This window comes from Anabrus simplex, chromosome 13 (assembly GCF_040414725.1).
Source record: "Anabrus simplex isolate iqAnaSimp1 chromosome 13, ASM4041472v1, whole genome shotgun sequence".
Taxonomy (NCBI): Eukaryota; Metazoa; Arthropoda; class Insecta; order Orthoptera; family Tettigoniidae; genus Anabrus; species Anabrus simplex.
In genome coordinates, this window is record NC_090277.1 from 50100654 (window position 1) to 50121938 (window position 21285).

The following is a 21285-nucleotide window of genomic DNA, read 5'->3' on the forward strand; positions in this document are numbered from 1 at the left end:
ATTTCCGACAAAAGAGTAGCGTTACAAAAATGTTGCAATGTTTGGGTTGGGAAGAATTGAGAGAAAGAAGAAGAGCTGCTCGACTAAGTGGTATGTTACATGTAATAAATATCATTTTTGGTCCGTATTGATGATGTAGATTGAAATAATAACATTAAGTTATTTATTAGACCACCTAATCAATACAAAATCGTCTTGGATGATTTACATAAATTTGTTAGCTAATAGTGGGACATGTTTCGCCTTCTCTGAAGGCATCATCAGCCATAGTCTTAACCTTAAATTAAAAATAAGCGTCTAAATAACATGTAGTGATGAAATGAATTTTAAAATCTTGAAGAGATTTGAAGTAAAATAACATTAAAAATAACAATGATGGTTTGAAAATACAATGTGATGAGATACAATAGTGGAAGTATTAACAAAATTAACCTTAGAAGGCTGCTAAAATAAGTACAATGGAATAAAACAACAGATTGTTATACAACAAGTAGTAAGATTGCATAAAAGTAAAGTTGATAGTAATGGCGGTTATAATTAGACGATGGCGAAAAATCTTATGTAATCAAAGTAAAGAGGAGAGAGTAAAAGTCAAAGTTAGTCGAGAGATCCGAAGTTCATTATGATCTTGAAGATAAAGGATGAAAGTCAGATGCATATGGTGAAGTTGTAGAACACGTTGAGGATATGAAGTTGGTGAATAGAAGTTGAAGAACAGTTTCAAATAGGATCACTATGGACCATCTCAAAATTTGAAGTGATGTTCAAATGTTGTAAATTGTGAGTTTGTAGATAGTCTAGTTGAAAAAGCATATACAAGTGGAATCACTTGACGGTGACAAAGATAGCTTGTAATATTATGAGTAAGAAGTATTTGCAACAGTAGACTTCTTGCTACGTGTGTTATAACTGAAGTTTTGTGTTGGAGCTCCAACACAAAACTTCAGTTATAACACACGTAGCAAGAAGTCTACTGTTGCAAATACTTCTTACTCATAATATTACAAGCTATCTTTGTCACCGTCAAGTGATTCCACTTGTATATGCTTTTTCAACTAGACTATCTACAAACTCACAATTTACAACATTTGAACATCACTTCAAATTTTGAGATGGTCCATAGTGATCCTATTTGAAACTGTTCTTCAACTTCTATTCACCAACTTCATATCCTCAACGTGTTCTACAACTTCACCATATGCATCTGACTTTCATCCTTTATCTTCAAGATCATAATGAACTTCGGATCTCTCGACTAACTTTGACTTTTACTCTCTCCTCTTTACTTTGATTACATAAGATTTTTCGCCATCGTCTAATTATAACCGCCATTACTATCAACTTTACTTTTATGCAATCTTACTACTTGTTGTATAACAATCTGTTGTTTTATTCCATTGTACTTATTTTAGCAGCCTTCTAAGGTTAATTTTGTTAATACTTCCACTATTGTATCTCATCACATTGTATTTTCAAACCATCATTGTTATTTTTAATGTTATTTTACTTCAAATCTCTTCAAGATTTTAAAATTCATTTCATCACTACATGTTATTTAGACGCTTATTTTTAATTTAAGGTTAAGACTATGGCTGATGATGCCTTCAGAGAAGGCGAAACATGTCCCACTATTAGCTAACAAATTTATGTAAATCATCCAAGACGATTTTGTATTGATTAGGTGGTCTAATAAATAACTTAATGTTATTATTTCAATAAGTGGTATGTTCCGAGCTGTCAGCGGAGAGATGGCGTGGAATGACATTAGTAGACGAATAGGTTTGAATGGCGTCTATAAAAGTAGGAAAGATCACAATATGAAGATAAAGTTGCAATTCAAGAGGACAAACTGGGGCAAATATTCATTTATAGGAAGGGGAGTTAGGGATTGGAATAACTTACCAAGGGAGATGTTCAATAAATTTCCAATTTCTTTGAAATCATTTCGGAAAAGGCTAGGAAAGCAACAGATAGGGAATCTGCCACCTGGGCGACTGCCCTAAATGCAGATCAGTATTGATTGATTGATTGACAAATGCCTCCAGAACAAATTGCACAAGCAATACCATATAAACTGGAGACTGCTTGGAGATGTATAGCACATTTTGTTTTTTTCCTATACAGTGGTTTAAATAAATATCTACAACCTGTTCCCTGTTGCTTTCCTCACCAAACCAGAAGTTGCAATTACATATCAGTCTGCCAAACCCACTGAAATGCATGCACCAACCGACCGTATGAGCAACATTTTCACACCATTCATAGCAAGGACTGGCCTGCACAAGGAATGGCATTACTAGCATCGCTCATACCTTGATCACTTTCATATTGTTAAAGCCAAGGATAAGACAGAGACAAATCAATGAAAGTAACAAAATTTCTCTAGTCCATACCAGAAGACATAGTGCACTGTAAACACTAGGTCCTACCAGCAAAAGCATCAACCTATTTCCAATCATTCGACTGAGTCAACAATGGAATTAAAGTTTAAAAACTTCGTATTAATTCCGTATTGAACCGAGAATCTAATGGGAACAAGAAAGGTCCACCTATTTAATACCATACAATGCTATAAAATAATTTATAACATATTATTATTCTTAGGACCGGTTTCGAGGCTGGTGTGCATCGTTCAGTACCCTGGAAACACGGCGTCTACCTCATTTTTATGTAAACATTTGTTATATAATACTTAGCAGACCGAATCCAGCCACAGTTTTTACATTAGAGAAGACAAGCATTTTATCATGCAAAACAGGGTTTGAAGTTTCTTCATGTTCTTTTTAGTTCTATAAGTTGCTACGCCTTAATACTGGTTAGCTATTTTAGCGACAGACCCTTTTAACCAGTGGAAAAATGTTTTCTTAATATTTGCACCTTTTAATTAAAGACTTGGTGGATGTACAGCAAGAAAACTTTTATACAAATATTCTTACGAAACAAGGAAATAGTCTTGAATTTTTAAGTAGTGAGATATAAGTTTTTCTCATCGACTCAATTTAACTTGTTCACATATCATTCAATGTTTTTAGATCCAGAGGACTCTTGTCAAGAGGACATATACATAAAGTTTTAAGACAATTGATGCTAAATTTTTAGGTTTAGGTTATATCAATCAATCAATCAATACTGATCTGCATTTAGGGCAGTCGCCCAGGTGGCAGATTCCCTATCTGTTGCTTTCCTAGCCTTTTCCGAAATGATTTCAAAGAAATTGGAAATTTATTGAACATCTCCCTTGGTAAGTTATTCCAATCACTAACTCCCCTTCCTATAAATGAATATTTGCCCCAGTTTGTCCTCTTGAATTCCAACTTTATCTTCATATTGTGATCTTTCCTACTTTTATAGACGCCATTCAAACCTATTCGTCTACTAATGTCATTCCACGCCATCTCTCCGCTGACAGCTCGGAACATACCACTTAGTCGAGCAGCTCTTCTTCTTTCTCTCAATTCTTCCCAACCCAAACATTGCAACATTTTTGTAACGCTACTCTTTTGTCGGAAATCGCCCAGAACAAATCGAGCTGCTTTTCTTTGGATTTTTTCCAGTTCTTGAATCAGGTAATCATGGTGAGGGTCCCATACACTGGAACCATACTCTAGTTGGGGTCTTACCAGAGACTTATATGCACTCTCCTTTACATCCTTACTACAACCCCTAAACACCCTCATAACCATGTGCAGAGATCGGTACCCTTTATTTACAATCCCATTTATGTGATTACCCCAGTGAAGATCTTTCCTTATATTAACACCTAGATACTTACAATGATCCCCAAAAGGAACTTTCACCCCATCAACGCAGTAATTAAAACTGAGAGGACTTTTCCTATTTGTGAAACTCATAACCTGACTTTTAACCCGTTTATCAACATACCATTGCCTGCTGTCCATCTCACAATATTTTCGAGGTCACGTTGCAGTTGCTCACAATCTTGTAACTTATTTATCACTTATTTATCATTTATACGTTAATGTTTACAGATCATGATTTTTAAACAAGTCATGCCTCATTTGTAAAACTTGTGTACTCTTTTATGCATTGTTTTCGTATCCTTGTCATTGTATGTTTTCTAATTTTATGGCTGATGATGATGCACACCAGCATCAAAACCTGTCCTAAGAATAATAATATGTTATAAATTATTTTATAGCATTGTATGGTATTGAATAGGTGGATCTTTCTTGTTCCCATTAGACTCAAGAATGGAATGAATGAAGCCATCATCTAGTGGCGAGGATAGGAATTGTGCTGGCTACCAAAACCTGTCACACTCCTCTGGGGCAATGATTAATTGAAGCGATGCGCCAAAAAGGGCTCTAACCGACATTTTTTCTGAAAGTGAGGTTTTATCGGAATAAGCATCTATATGGACGTTCCTGCATAGTGGTGTAGTCATGTGGAAGAATATGGAACTTGTTTCTGTGCTAGAGGGTGGAGAACTTCTATCTCGAGTAGAAAACGGATCTAACTCCAGTCCAAGATGTCGCTTTTCACAATTAACTCATAACAGAGATTTTGGTTGTTAGACCCCTATTCGGCACATCGCTTCAATTACTGACAGATGAAATGTAATAATATTGAAGAGTGTGGCTAGAATGAAAGATGGCAGGGAAAACCAGAGTGTACCTGGAGAAAGACCTGTCCCTCCTCCGCTTTGTCCAGCACAAATCTCACATGGAGTGAATGGGATGTTAACCACTGAACCTAGCCAGGAAGGCTCTGGTTTAAATAATATTGTTTATTATTTGATTACACAATTTGAAAGTCTTATACACATTAAAAGCAATATTTGAAATTCAATTTTCTCAGCTTGAAAATATTTAAGTTGAGAAATTTCTTGGGCAAAGTTCAAATTTATATTTTATATAAAGATGTTATGGGGTTCTTTTGTATGAATGGTTCAAGTTCTCAAAAAATCTTATTTTCATACAACTTATGGATTTTATCTAAACCTACAAAATATATTAAATGGCAGATTTGTTATTTATTCTGCATTGTTGAAAACAAATTGTGTCATGGGTTGAAAATGTAAACTTCTAAATAACCTGTCTGCCACTGTGCCTGAAGCATCAAAGCACCTGTTTACCCTTCGATCTCATGCATTGGGAAGGACAAGCCAACCTCTTGTTTTGTTTACATTGACCTACCACTTCTGATGATAGATCTGTCGTTTTGCAAGCTGTTCTCGCACCTGTGCTAACACATGACAACAAACATCAGTGCACTCGCTAGTGATAATGACTGATCAGATGAGTAATAACATAAAATCATACCTCTTAATGTAAGACCCATTCATTTCAATTTCTGTTTATCAGACCTTTAAAAAAATAAAAATAAAAAAGCAGATAGAGTACAGTGAATTAAGTTTGATCTGTTTTAAAACACATACATTTACAGATTTATATAATACAAAACCAAGTTTTAAGAATAAAATATACGTATCAAATACTCTCATGGTCTTTGGTTCCGTAAAACATAACCTATACATTCAAAATTCTGTACCATCAAAACATAGTAAAATAATTTAAAAAAAGGAATTGGCACTTAAGTTACTCGACTCCCTGCACCTCATTAATAAATTATCCTATATTATCTAGTTATAATTCTATATGCAAAATAGTATTCCTGATTTAAAATGTTAAACATACTTTTATTATATTTATTTATTTAGCTGTCAGTTACTTTCATGACAAAGCTCTTTTCTCTCTTTTTTACAACGACAAGTTGTTAAAAATTATTCAGTATATTTTCATTTTCAATAACAATTAAAGGCATTAATAATTTAATCTTATAATTAATATTAGAAACAACAATTTTTAAGTACACCAAATTAAATTTTGTATTGCAATTGTATACATACACCTCTTTTACATACCAGAATAGTAACAACATGTTATATTAGTGGAAAAAACACCAGTAATATCATATATAGTATAGTGCAGGATATTTGTTTTCTCAATGTCTTTTTTCTAAAAATGCAGCTATACTCCTGTTTTTATATGACCATTTCTATCATCTTCATACTATGAACAATAATAGATAAAATCTAAAAGCTATATAAAAATATGTTATTTTCTGGTGTATTTTTTAAAATTTATTATACATATCAATTACGTCTTATATATTATATACATATCTGTACATTATATCTATTACATCAACGTATCTAGTCATCATCAAATAAAAATTAATAACACAGGAAATCATTTAAATTATTCAGTAAAATAAATATATATTATATCAATGGAATCAGATGCTCGGATGTAAAACTACATACCGGTTAAAAGTTATTTAAAAAAAAAAGATATCTAACAAAATGGTACAACAGTTTTTTTAAATACATGGTTCATCAGAAATGAGAAGATTTTTTTTAGATACATGTAGTTGTTCACAAAGTGTGAGGATGCGATCTTTAATATAGGACTGTCTCAATGCAGAAAAAATTAAAGCATCCAGATGGAAGTACAACTGCAGTGCCATCAGATGGGAACTTAGGGAATGATTTAGCTCATACAGTCCTGTATTTGAGTTAGGCAGTGGCAAAGCATAAGAATTTTATTTTGGTAAGCTTAATGAAATGCAGCATTTCATGAAATAATAATAATGCCTCTATTATATTTTTTACAATTTGCTCTACTTCGCACTGACACAGATTGATCTTGTGGCGATGATAGGATAGGAAAGGGCTAGGAGTGGGAAGGAAGCAGCCATGACCTTAATTAAGGTACAGCCCCAGCAGTCGTGTGGTGTGAAAATGGGAAACCACGGAAAACCATCTTCAGGGCTGCTGACAGTGGGGTTCAAACCCACTATCTCCCCAAGTCATTACTAACTTGGTTGCTAGGGTAAAAGCTCATTTTATTGCAAGGGTTGACTGGTGGAGACATATTATCACACTTATTTGTCACTTCTACCTTTTTCCATGACTGGATGTGAAAAAGTTAATATGTGAAAAAAGACATTCATGTACAATCTTATGAAATCTTTGAAGTAGAGTATCTAAAATATTTTCTTTCATTTCTGGTTCAATGATATTTTTACAGAAATCAGGACTTAAAAAAAAAGGGCATATGTTATATCATAATACAGGGCTTTATTTTTAACTCTTGACTGATGACCGAGAGTTTCCCTTCTCCACTGCCAGGCATGTGATAGCACCCGTTCTGTCCTTCAAAGTTGGTATGTAGTCTGCGATAGCGAGTGCTCAATGAAGGAGTGTTCGATTGAAGGTCGGAGCCCTGGATTGTTCATTTGCAAAGATGCTTTTATTACAGCAACATATCTTTGTGTGTAAAAAAGGAAATGTAAATATGAATCACCTTGTTGGGAGTGTGCTGAATTAGTTCGTAACTTTCCTGATGAATAGCCACCTTCTAGAACAGCAGTCAAAATACTGTAAATAAATTTGACAGCACTGGCTCAGAGGAAAAAACGAGAAATGCAAACAGAAAGAACTATTTTAACAGGGGACGAGATTCTTCTAAATCTTGAACAAAAACCGAACAAATCTCTTCCAAAATTAGCACAACATGTGTTTCTTACTTGTGGGGTAGACTGAAAGAAAAGCACAGTTTATCAGACAAATCCTCATACATTGGAGGAACTAAAAATAAACCCATTACAAATGAGATGAGAAACATAAGGTGGAAGAACTCACTCATGTCGGTCGGATAATACTTTCAGCATGTGTTATAACGCAAGACTGTATTGTATCCATAGTATTCGAAACAGGGAGTCCGAGAGTGCACGCTGCATGCTCGCTTGGTGGTGGAGAGGCAAACGCATCGGTTAAGTGTTAAAAATGAAAACCCTGTATCTGTAACTCGATAAAGAAGCATTTCATTTCAGCTTTAATGGTGTTTTACAGAAATGTTACCTTGCTCAGTCACTATTTGACAAGCTAAATGTAAGTAGTTGCCTTATAAAAGAGTTTTGTATTCCATGAAACTGATAATTTAACAGGTTTTGGTTTTTTATTCTCAGTTAGCTGAGGTTATGAATACATGAAATCCTTCCTTATGAATTTGATTTATTCATAGCTTGATGAAAACTATGTGGCAATCATACAATATATCCATCTGTGACATTTCAATAAAAATGCTGGAGAATAATTAATGATATCTAATTCAGAATTCATTATCATATGTAGGTTTAGCGCTACACTATTTTGTTAAAGGAATATTTGATATCTAGAAGTGCATTAGCTCTTGGGAATATATGTATGATTATTTGTAGCTTAGCTGCTGGATTCCCACCCAGAACAGCGAGGTTTAAATCTTGGTGGGGTTGAGATTTTCACCTCCAGAATCATGTGGCATCAGGAAGGGCATCAAGTTTTAAATGCCCATCCAAAACCAAAATTAGCCTGTATTTATTGATTTTTGTCTAGCTCCTTGGCTTTATTATTTCATATGGCAAAGAAAAGAATACACAAATAAAGCATTGCTTAAGCAGCCAAAGTGTTACAAATTATACAGAAACTACAATCAACAAATCTTCACAGCTAAACGTCCAGTGAGGATAACAAGTTCTGTGTTTCTCCTCCATGGTCCCCTTGAACGTACGTAATGGATATTTCAATACCACATGACAGATGGTTTGTGGCATATTTCGATATTCACAGTAGGGATGTTCAGCTTTATTCCACTCATGAATCCAGAATTGTAACCTGCCATGACTTGTCCTTATTCAGCTGAGGGAAGTTTAGTTTCTCCTAGCCACTCTATCAAACTTAAGTGCCAAGATTATGAATGATGGAAACTTGAACAACATTCTTCTCCTTCTACAGAGCCAGGTGGACAGCTGACAGAACCTGTTATCAAGGATCTGCTGGACAAGGTTTGTCTTTGATCTAAATTGAATCCACTTTGAATTAATCTTTTGTCCAGTTTTCATGGATGATTTCTTGATTTCAGTCTTTCAAGCTTTTTCAGGATACAGTCCTCACTGATTCACATAACTAGACATCTACCTTCTTTGTGTGCATACTGTTGACCCAAATAGGACTACAGTACCCAGCTACGGGGTAAACTAAAGCAAGAACTTTTGTTTGTAGAATAGATGCATCTGCTCCCCAGCAGGTTCCAGTTAATTTGTGCACTATGTTGTTGCGAGATCACATCGACCATCTGTACTCCAACACCCCTCTTTGATAATATGTCTCTCAGTCATGGCCATCCATCAATTGACCACCTCAGCCAGGTTTAAACCCTTAACTTGGATTCATCAGTTGGACACTATTCCACTGAGGTAGCTGAGCAGAAGGTGGATATGTGATATATTTTTCACCAGGTTGGGTGGTTATGAGGGCATCCACTTAAGTTAATATCTTAAATGTGATGGTTTTCACTCTGATGTGCAGAAGAAGAAGAAGAAGAAGAAGAAGAAGAAGAAGAAGAAGAAGAAGAAGAAGAAGAAGAAGAAGAAGAAGAAGAAGAAGAAGAAGAAGAAGAAGAAGAAGAAGAGTTGTTTTACTCAATATTTTCCAGTTTATAATAATGCCTTTAACAAAGTAGTGAATTTATACCATCATTACTGTAACTGCCACACACAGTTCATATGGAAGGGTTTCAAAATATGGATGAAGCATTTTTTAAATACTTCATCTAAATATTGTACCTAATTAAATAAGTAGTTTCAACAATAATATCTAATTCTCATTTGCACCTTCTAGCTGTTGGTAACACCAAGAACAATCACTTTTCCATCTCTGACAGGGACTAGCAGATGTGTATTGCCTGTTGTCACGACGACAGACTGGACTGGAACGTGCAGAGGAATGTCGAAAACTGGATGTAACCTGGAACAAAAAATGGAGTCAAATTTCCCTTTTGCAAAATCAAATGTACATAAATATGTCTTTCAATAAATGAAACTCAAACAGGTGGGGATTAATAAATTGATTTGCATCTAACAAATAGTTTTTGTGAGACACCTGTGTGGAATTTGGAGTTGACAAATGTAGAATTCAGTGCATGGAAATAGGGAAACTGATTCAGGGCCTATGAAACTACCATGAATGAAACAATCAGTTTTCTGGAGTGTGATGAAATGAGGCCTCTTTGATAAAAGAGTCTTCTGTATGTCTCTCAGTCATGGCCATCCATCAATACTTCATATCACAACCTGCACAGTTGCTAGGTAATATCCCATCAAACATTCTGTATCACTAATATTGTGATGCAAATTTTCAGATGACCCCCAACCATAATACATATTTTTGAAAAAAAAAAAAAAAAAAAAAAAAAGGATGAGTTTTAGAAAAAATAAAATAAAAGTACAGTTCCACTAGTAACAATGATATCCATGAGTTGGGCAGGAAAAAAGGCAGTGTGGGCGCTAGGGACTGTGAGAAACCAGAAGCGACATTTTTCACCAGATTAATTGAAAATCATAACCATAATATTTGATCTGTATTGACAACCGATATATCACATGAAAAGGTCAATTAAATATGAATATCCATCTTGTCAACACTAATATGAAATTTTTACAATTTATTACAACATGTTTCAAGACCCAAAGTTCTCTTCTTCAGCAGTTTAAACTACCATTACAAGGTGGATATGTGATATATTTTTCACTGGGTTGGGTGGTTATGAGGGCATCCAGTTAAGTTAATATCTTAAATTGATGTTTTTCACTCTGATGAAAAGATTCCTTAGATTCAGTAATTATAAAATTATAATCACACACATTATGGATATAACAACTAACCTGAGAAGCCTGCTCATTGTAAGGTCACCAGCATCATCCCCAACAATCAAATGATCCCCAGCAATAGCAAGGCCAGTGACCCGGCCTGACACGTACTTGGAGCCGAGATTTGTACCGTTCACAGAGAAGACGTGGACCGAGTTGCTAGTCTGAAAAAGGAAATCACCAAAAGATTCATACATAAACATTCTGAACCTTCCACCCTGTATTACAGTTCATATCTTTCAACTTCCTTTTATCCAACTTTTTATCATACACTTCTTTTTTCTTCCTTTTTTTTAAAAAATTACAAGTTGCTTTACGTCGCACCGACACAGATAGGTCTTTTGGCAACGATGGGACTAGGAAGGGCTAGGAGTGGGAAGGAAGTAGACGTGGCCTTAATTAAGGTACAGCCCCAGCATTTGCCTGGTGTGAAAATGGGAAACCATGGAAAACCATCTTCAGGGCTGCTGACAATGGGGTTCGAACCCACTATCCTACACTTCACACATAAGGATTGAAGATGTGTCAAGATGGCCCCTCAGTGAGTGATGATGCTTTCTCCACCGATGAAGCAATATAGCAGAAGAAAGCTCATCAGGAACTGAGAAGAAATGGATGTAGAACAACTAGGAATGATGAAGAGAGAGATCTTCTATGCGAAAGCTGCAAAGGAAATATGGATATTTTTCTTCTACTGTCATGTTTGTTGCTTTTTCTGTTGCTCCCTCTTTGCATACAGAAAGGAACACATAATACTGTGAACACAATGACTCAAAATACAGGGTGGGAAAATTAAAAGTGGTCTGGAAAATATTTATATGACTAATGCAGAATTGACCCTTGTTAACTCTTTCCGGTCTAACTGCGAGCATAGCTCACAGCAGACCAAAATTACGTTCATGCTGTTCTGTGAGCAAAGCCCGTAGTAAGGTTTGACAATTTGCTAAAAAATCAAGAACGAACTATGCACACATTCTGCCGACTACATCATGTTTCTTCATGTGTAACTTTCGAGAGTATTTCAACAGATGGCAGTATTGTCCAAGTCAGAGAATTTACGATATAATTGACGAGTGTGCATTAGTAGGTGTTGTCGCTCAATGTGCTCTAAAACATGGCGTTTCATGGCAAGCAAGTGCTTGATAGGTTATATTTTTGATATTTTCTGTAACTGTAATCCCTCACATCTAAAAAATAGAAAACATTACTAATATGTAGATATTCTTACGTATTCATGCAGTTATGAAACGCGCAGGAACATATGGTAAACTGTAAAATAAATTCCAATCATTATGAAATGCAAGATGTTGTTTCGAATTCCTATTTGGATGTCAATATTTCCATTTGTGAACAAAATTACAATTACATGCCTTCAATATCATCTTGGCTAAAATCACCTTCCAAGCCAGTATTGTCACATAAAAATATATAAATAAAATTTCATAAGTGCTCCCATTTTCGTTGTTCTTATTACTTTTATCATTACTGAACAGTTATTTTACATCATTTTCATTACAGTTCTTGTTGTTTTGTAATTGCAATGCACATTTTACATGATCAATCTAGGGAAAATATAACAGTATTTCAGAAAACTGTACTTATTTAATAATGCATCAGACTTTTTTCATTCGCAAAATATGGTGTAATATACAAACTATTTTAAAATCTCAAGTGATAGCTGACGTGAAACAAACACCATTTTTAAAAACTAGATGCTCAAACAAACACAAAGAAAAAAGAATAGTGCAAATATCTCCTACAGGTATATCCTTAGAAATGCCCAGTCCAGAATGTTTGTTAGGGATATTCAGGCCCAGACCTGAATGGGTTAATGAACAGGAGAGCTGTTCATCACAGAAAATGCTGGAAACCATGATTTTGATGCAGCAATCGGTTGCTGTCATATGTCTGTGTTTGCGCATCTCCTCTATGTGTGTCTGTGTCATTATGTGTGAGTGAGTGAGACAGAGGAGCAGACGTGTTTAGTGACCAGTTGAATGCAACACAAAATGGTGCTCATGATAAAACAGCGTGTGTTCATTATCAAGTGTTATGTGAAGCACGATTTGTGGAAAACCTGTGTGGAACTGTTTACAACATTGGCTTTACGTCGCACCAACACAGATAGGTCTTACGGCGATGGTGGGATAAGAAAGGCCAAGGAGTGGCGGCGGCAGCAGCGGCGGTGGCGGTGGTGGTGGTTACCATTTTAAGAGGAAGTACAATTAGGCAACTATCCTCTATATAACACTAATTACAGAGAAAAAACGAAAGGGATCCAACACTTCAAAAAATGAAGATATCAGCCAAAGAAAGACAAGGGTTACGAAAGGTGTGAAATCGAAAGACTCCCTAGCCCTCATAAACCTAACAGCGTTGGGGTCGGAAAAGAACAAGAGTTGACCAAGGGAGGTCAGATAGGATAGATGAAAGTGAGGAGCCTGGCACAAGTAACTGAAAGCAATGCCAAGACTCAGCTAAGGGCCCCATTGTTGCCAACCCACGCTCCAAAGTTCCGAGTCCCTAGGGCCCCTCTTAGTCGTCTCTTATGACAAGCAATGGATACCGTGGGTGTTATTCTACCACCCCCGCCCACAGGGGATAGGAGTGGGAAGGAAGCAGCTGTGGCCTTAATTAAGGTACAGCCCCAGCATTTGCCTGGTGTGAAAATGGGAAATCACGGAAAACCATATTCAGGGCTGCTGACAGTGGGGTTCGAACCCACTATCTCCCGGAGGAAAGTTCACAGCTGCGCACCCCTAATCACAAGGTCAACTCGCCCGGTGGAGTTTAAGACTGGAAGTGTTTTGGCAATACCTCCAGCAAAGTCCGCAATGCAAAACATGTCAAAGTGAGCGGTGGTCAGCCACCAGGGATCCACCGGAGCCATTACCCCAGCTATGTCGATTTGGCAAAATAGCATGAAATGGGCTCTGTAGCGAATAAAAACTGTAACTATCCGAAAAGAGTTCGAACACCAGAAAACATTGCTTGAGTGAAGGAAAGTCTGGAACGAAGTCCAATGAAATCTCAACGCCGTTTGTCTGTGCAAGTCGGAATTAAGAGATCGTCCTGTCAAAACTTTTTCAAAAGGGACCTGCATCTGTATCCTTAAAAACTTAATGTTGTGAATGTGTTAAAGTACCTAGACAAACTGTCACATGTTGAGTATTCGGGAGATGTGCATGCACAGAAATGAGACAGGATGCATCAAAATCTCAGTTTCCAGCATTTCCTGTTATGGGCCGTTCTCATGTTCATTAACAAGGGTCAATTCAGTCTTTCTCTGAGCCATAAGAATTAACCAATGGATGTTAAAATCCTGTTTTCCTGTTTCTGCTTCCTGGTTTTATTAGAAGAGCAGGTATCAACATTCATTGAAGGGCCGCCTTGACCGATATTCAGTCTTTCTGTGAAATGTGTAGGATAAGGAGAAAGCTGGAAAAAGAAAGAAAATGAAAAGAGACATCATAAAGATGAATATGAGGCTGGTAAGAAACTAGGGGAGGACAAACACAGAAGGAGAAAATACATGTAAGTTTGGGAAACAGAAGGAGACCGACCGACCACCACTGATCTGCATTTAGGACTGTTGCCCAGGTAGTGGATTTCCTATATGTTGTTTACCTAGTCTTTTCTTAAATAATTGCAAAGAATTTGGAAATTGATTGAACATGTCTCTTGGTAAATTATTCCATTCCCTAACTCCTTTTCCTATATATAGCATATGTTAGTTTGTTTGTCTGACGTTAACCTACAAACACACAAAACTTGGCTGAAGTTTCTTTGTTTTTTTTATAATATGTTAATGTTTTAAACCTCCCGCATTATTTCAAAGGCCCATAGTGAAGAACTTCTGTATCTAATCAGTAACTCAATGAGTGATTGAATCAATTTGCCCCAATATGTCCTCTTGAATTCCAACTTTATCTTCATGTTGTGATCTTTTGTACTTTAGAAGTACCACTCAAACTTATTAGTCTACTAACGTCATTCCACGCCATCTCTCCACTGACAGCTCAGAACGTACCACTTAATACCAATATAGTTGGTCTATTATTGGACATTATAAATTTTCCAGCTAACTCATTCCTGGTTGCCAGCGTTTCACCCCAGTGTGTTAAATTGGGCTCATCAGTTGGTAAATAGCACACCTACCAAGACGCATGGCTAGTGCATACCGTGGAGGCCACTGCGTAGGCTACTTGGAGCCACCAGCAGTGCCAATGCACTATGAGAGAATTTGTCTCATTTTCAAAAATTGATGCCTGCCTGGCCATCAGAAGAACAAAAGATGTCGATTCCCATAGGGAACCTGAAATATTTTTTCCAAATGAGTAAATTTATGTACCAATATAGTTGGTCAGCATTGGCACTGCCGGTGGTTCCATGGTATGAACTAGCCATGTGTCTTGGTAGGTGTGCTATTTACCAACTGATGAGCCCAACTTAGCACACTGGGGCGAAACGCTGGCAATCAGGAATGATTTAGCTGGAAAATTTTAAATGTCCAATAACGGATCAACTATATCGGTATTATAAATTTACTCATTCGGAACAAATATTTCAGGTTCCCTATAGGAATTGACATCTTTATCATCTGATGACCAGGCAGGCATCAATTTTTGAAAATGAGACAAAGTCTCTCCTAGTGCATTGGCACTGCCGGTGGCTCCAAGTAGCCTACGCAGTGGCCTCCACGGTATGCACTAGCCATGCGTCTTGGTGGGTGTGCTATTTACCAACTGATGAGCCCAACTTAGCACACTGGGGTAAAATGCTGGCAACCAGGAATGATTAAGCTGGAAAATTTATAATATCCAATAACAGACCAACTATATTGATATTATAAATTTACTCATTTGGAACAAATATTTCAGGTTCCCTATGGATGCGACATCTTTATTACATACTACTTAGTCGAGCAGCTCGTTTCCTTTCTACCAAGTCTTCCCGACCTAAACGTTGCAACATTTTTGTAACACTACTATTTTGTCAGAAATCATCCAGAACAAATCGAACTGTTTTTTTATTTTTTTTTCCTGTTCTCAAATCAAGTAATTCTGGTGAGGGTCCCATACACGGGAATCATACTCTGGTTGAGGTCATACCACTGACTTATATGCCCTCTCCTTTACCTCCTTAATACCAAGTGCATGCATAAGTCGTTGCCGGTTTTTGTGATAAAGAAAACAGGTAATTTTCAAGGGAAATTAATTTTTTGTTTATTCAAAATATTGGCCATCGGCTTCTACACACTTCACCCATCTTTCACGTACGTTATGAAAACCATGCCAAAAATAACTTCTTCTCTTTTGTGGAAAACCATTCGTTGAGCTATTTTCCAACCTCCTCAAAATTGCTGAAGTGCTACTCTGTGAGCGCGTGCCCCATTGTTGCAAAGAGGTGATAGTCGGATGGCGCCAGGCTAATCAAAGGAGCGTGTTCACCGTATGTTTCTACCAGCCTTTGTCTTTCGATTAAATAAGAAAAGCAATGCGTGCTGCAAAATGTTCTTTTTCAGGCACAAACAGTGACATGATCATTGAACAATACAATACAGAGGCTAGTGTTTGGCGGACTTAACTTCTGTGTGTTTGTGGTTTAATGTCAGACGAACAAACTGACGTATGTGTCAAATTCATATGCTGCGTACTGTTCGCTGGCGCCATCTCTTAGTGAAACCGGAAAAGATTTAGGCATACACCTGGTACAACTCCTAAATATCCTCATAACCATGTGCAGAGATTTTCACCCTTTATTTACAATCTAAGACCACGTGGAAGGAGTACACATGAAAAAAAAAAAAAAAAAAAAGCCTGGGTCCAAAATTTTTGGCTGCAAGCCTTCATTAGTGGAGGGTAGAATAATAATGGTCACTGTTGGCAAGCAGATGCTGTATAAGGTAAAGGACATGGGAAGACAGACAGACAGACAAGAGAATGGAGAAAAGGAGCAGTTATTCAATGTTAAGGCCAGGCACTTCCCTGGACCTGAGCAAAGTTGATGTCCAACCTCTGAATCTCTAAGGGCAAGAGGGTGGAAGCTGAGAGTAAATATCTAAGGACTTTGACCCTGAAACTTCCATCAAAAGTGGTTTAATGGTGCCTGGTATAATCAGGGACAGGAAGATCTGTGTTTGGTGTTTTACAGGTACTGTAGTGGTGCGTATATGTTTAGCTAATGTATTGCTAGTTAAGCCAATGTAGAAAGCTGAGCAGAGTATGAACTGAAGATGGTAGACAAGGCTGGATGAAGTGAAGTCATGATGACCTTGTATGGGGTAAGACTTCTTGGTGATACTGCTGGTGAAAGTGGTGCTTGGTGTATTTAAATGGCAGGTCTTTCATGGTAAGTTGCTGTTTTCCATCTGTTTCCTAGATTTACATATATTTTGCTCCTGCTAACTTTCTTACCTTAACAGAAGGAGAAAAGGTTCCCTATGAGTCAATGTAAGTATTTCTATATTATTTGTTACTTTCTGCTCAGAAGTTAGCATCTGCATCAAACATATGGTCCTAACAGTTTAAGTTAATCAGCTGATGGGCTGATCTATGGTTTTAATCACTGAAGCAAGGACGCAGTGGTGCCAGAATGCATGGAACAGAGTCTGATACCTATCTGATAAGGGAAAAACTCAGTCTGAAACCCATTTCCCTTTTACTTGGCTGAAGTTTCTTTGTTTTATAATATGTTAATGTTTTAAACCTCCCGCATTATTTCAAAGGCCCATAGTGAAGAACTTCTGTATCTAATCAATACTGCCAACTGTATTTTTACCTACACTGCTTCATAAATCTCCGGAATGTGTGAACTTGTTATTACTTGAAACACCCAAGTGTGACAGAACCTTTTATTTTTAAATTAACAGAAAAATTGAAAAACATCCTTATTATTATTTATTGGACACACTAGCAAATTATTAAGACGTATAATAACTAATTGATAGTGCTAGTAGTAAATATGTCTCAGTTAAAAAACCAGTTACAACTTTCAAAACTATATAAATAGGTGATCATCCACTGAGTTAAGCTAACAAAGCACAATATATTCTAATGTTTTGCTATAGCTGTGGTGCACAGTTTTCTTCCCCTTCTGATTTTGCATTTCCTTCAAATACACAGAGGTAGGTCTATATTGAAACATATAAATACTTACAACTCATCATCATCATCAGTTTTCCACTCCAGTTGCCCGGGTGTGGTTTACGAGTACTCTCCACTTCTGTCTGTCCATGTACCACTCTTCTCTCAAGACGACATCCGAGCTGACTCCTCTTGTTCCTATGTCCTCTTTCACATGGTCCAGCCATCTCTTCCTAGGTCTTCCTACCAGTCGTTTTCCGGGCACGACTGTGTGTAGCCATTGTTTTGCTGTCCTATCGTCCATTAGTTTGACATGGCCAAACCATTTCAAATGGGCCCTTGTCACTTTTTCATTCAGGGATGGGTACACACCAGCTTCCTTCCTTATTCTTTCATTCCTTACCCTGTCCCTTTTTGTCTTCTGTACAATAGTTCGTAGGAACTTCATTTCTGCGGCTTGTAGTTTGCTATCGACTTGTTGGGTTGTTGTGCAGGTTTCTAGGCCATATGTTATTATGAGGGTGAAGTACGATTGGAATAGAATCTGCTTTGATCTTAAGGGAACTAGTTCGTTCCAGAGGAGGTTCCGAACTTGATGGTAAAACAGAGCTGATTTTTGAATGCGGTTGTTAATCTCATGCTGTATTCTGTTATCACTTGAAATGATGCACCCAAGGTCAGGAGTGATCCTGCTACTGTATGCGACAGTAGACGGTACTACCTGCGACTGTCTGGCCGAGGGTTGGGCGGCTGACACCAAACCCAACAAACTAGGGGAAGACCAATAGCTATGGGTGGAGGAGTTCTCCCCTAGAAGGTTTGATTAGACCCTTGTGTAGGAAATGACACATAAATTCATCAGCTGCTGCCTTGCAGTGAGGTAGGGGACTGCGAAAGGCTAAGGGAGAATACCCCTGACAGAAAATCCCAGCAGTGTTAGGCTTAGCGAGTCAACTGAAGGGTTATATCGATTGCTTTCAACTACAAAACGAGCCTCGGAACACAAAAATACCGGATAGACACATCTTCTCAAACATCTGCAATGTATGATGACCGTAAGGCTGATGTTCAAGTACGATGTTCTGAGAAGAAGCCCAAAAGAAAGAGTCCTAAACACAGAATTGGAACATTAAATATCCTGACCCTGACTGGCAGAAGCGAGGAGCTGATAGATATGATGGAAAGGAGAAACCTCTGTATTCTTGGCCTGAGTGAGGCAAAGTGGAAGGGAAGAGGAACAAGAAAGCTAAGAAAAGGATACAAACTACATTGGAATGGTAATAAAACAGAAGCCAAAAATGGTGTAGGTTTTATATTAAGAGAGGACATTGATGTCATCAGTGAGGTAATATATGTTAATGAAAGAATTATTAAGTTGAATATCTCTCTTAACAAGAGTGTTCTGACAGTAGTCCAGGTGTATGCCCCACAGACTGGCTGTAACGAAGAAGAAAAAGAACAATTCCAAACTGATTTAGAAGAAGCTATAGAAAGAGAGGAAAATATCATAGTAATGGGAGATCTAAATGCTCAAGTTGGATCAGACAGGCTTGGATACGAAAATGTACTAGGTCCACATGGTTATGGGCACAAGAACCCAGAAGGAGAAAGTCTTCTAGATCTATGTGTAAGGAATGGCTTGAGAATAAACAACAGTTGGTTTCAGAAGCAGCTAAGTCATAAACTAACAAGATACAGTTGGAATGGAGATACTAAAACTCTGATAGATTATTTTATAAATACTTACAACTAACTTAATAAAATAATCTTCCTGTTTTAATTGGTCCAAAGTCCTTCTAAGCAACCCGTTACAAGGATGTTCATATTTAATTTTGTCATTTCACAAGTGAGTCTGAAACCTATTCCTGTTTACACTACAACTCTGCACTGAAATTTTTTTTTTTTTTTACATGAATGGGTAGGGGTTAGAATGGTTAATACATTACCTTGTCATTTGCTGCAAATGCAACATGACCCTGTGGTGATAGAGCTAGGAATGTAATCTCCACGTCCAAACTGGTGAGGCCAACGGGCTCCAGCGTTCGGATGTATTGCCCTTCCTGAATCGTGTGAACATTCACAGTGCCATCCTGAGAACAGAAACATCTCATCATTATAACAGAAACCATATAGTACTAGGAATGTCATAAGTTTCTGTTTGTTAAATGTGGTATGTTAATTAACTCTCTGAGTCAGTTGGGCATACACTGCACATCCAGCACTGGCTCACTATGCAAGCGATTCATTGCACAAAATACTTCCGATGCAGTGCGAGTTCTATACGAACGATATATATAGCTGCTAAGCTGCTATCTTGGAGCTCAGCTCTGATGCCCGGAAGTTGCCCTGGAAGTTACTCCTCTGTAAGCAACGCATACGTGTTACACCTTACACCATCTCCCTAGTCTCATACAAACCAGGTATAGTCGCCATCTTGGAGCTCAGATCCGACTCCTTAACATTTTTATTGTTAACTAGCAAATGTACCCGTGCTTCGCTACGGTATTCTGCATTGTATACGAATATTGAAGTAAATACTGTACATGCAGTAAATAAGATTGTTTTAAAATAGCATGTCTCTTAGCGTTATCCGAGAAACAATATGCAGAGGTCCCCATACGTTGTTTCCAGTGTAAAGTGCTTGTTACGGATTTGTGATGATACCGACAGGCTCACTTCCCTACTGCGATTCACAATCGAGTTGGGAAGTTTACATTATAATTGCAGGCCCCATTGCCTACTGCGCGGTCACAATCTATTTGGGGAGTTTCCGTTACAATTGCAGGCCCCCTTTCCTACCTCCAGACATATTACAAATTGAAGAGTTTTTATTATAATGGCAGGAAACTTCCCTACAACCAGTCAAAATTGAGTTGTGCAGTTATCATTATAATGATAGGCCCCTTTTCCAACTGCCAGCCAGCTTCCTGCCAGTCACACCAAGTTGATGAGTTTCCATCAAAATAGCAGGCCAGTATGCCTAATGCCAGTCACATTTTAGATGGGTACATCTGTTTATAACTGCGGGAACGCTTGCCTACAGCCAAAGACTGTATGCTGCATGCTCCCTTGCCTTCTGAAAGTCAAATCGAGAAGTGAATTATTCATTACAATGGTAGGCCTGCCTCATTAATGCCAGTTACACAGGAATTGGAGAAGGACTCCATTCCTACTGCCAGTCATAGTCGGTGTGCGGAGTACTGATTACAATAGCAGACACACCCTTTCTCGATCGCTACAAAATCGACATCAGTGAATATATATAGTTCGACATACGAAAGTATGTGCTTGTTTACAATATTGCAGACCTTCATTTACAGATTAACTGCTTCTAAACGGTACATCATATCGAGAAAAGATTGTACCATAAGACGCCGGATTTAGCGGCCTAAATTGCTGGTCATATGATATCTCATCTATTCATGGGTCAGATTGAGTTAGAAACTTGGGTAAAATTTGTGTAAGATTATCTCACATTGCATTGCTTTTC

General features: G+C 37.4%; 1 protein-coding gene across 1 annotated transcript in view; it reads right to left on the reverse strand.

Annotated features, from left to right (window-relative positions):
* Positions 1–9484: 9484 nt before the first annotated feature.
* Positions 9485–21285, reverse strand: part of LOC136884791 (neurobeachin-like protein 1) — a 128465-nt gene continuing 116664 nt past the window's right edge. Inside the window, exons 17-19 of the mRNA XM_068230034.1 lie at positions 19742–19885; positions 10726–10874; positions 9485–9808 (exon numbers count right to left, since the gene is read on the reverse strand). Coding sequence (XP_068086135.1) covers positions 9679–9808; positions 10726–10874; positions 19742–19885 — 423 coding nt within the window. The 3' untranslated portion in view covers positions 9485–9678. The remainder of the gene's footprint in view (positions 9809–10725; positions 10875–19741; positions 19886–21285) is intronic.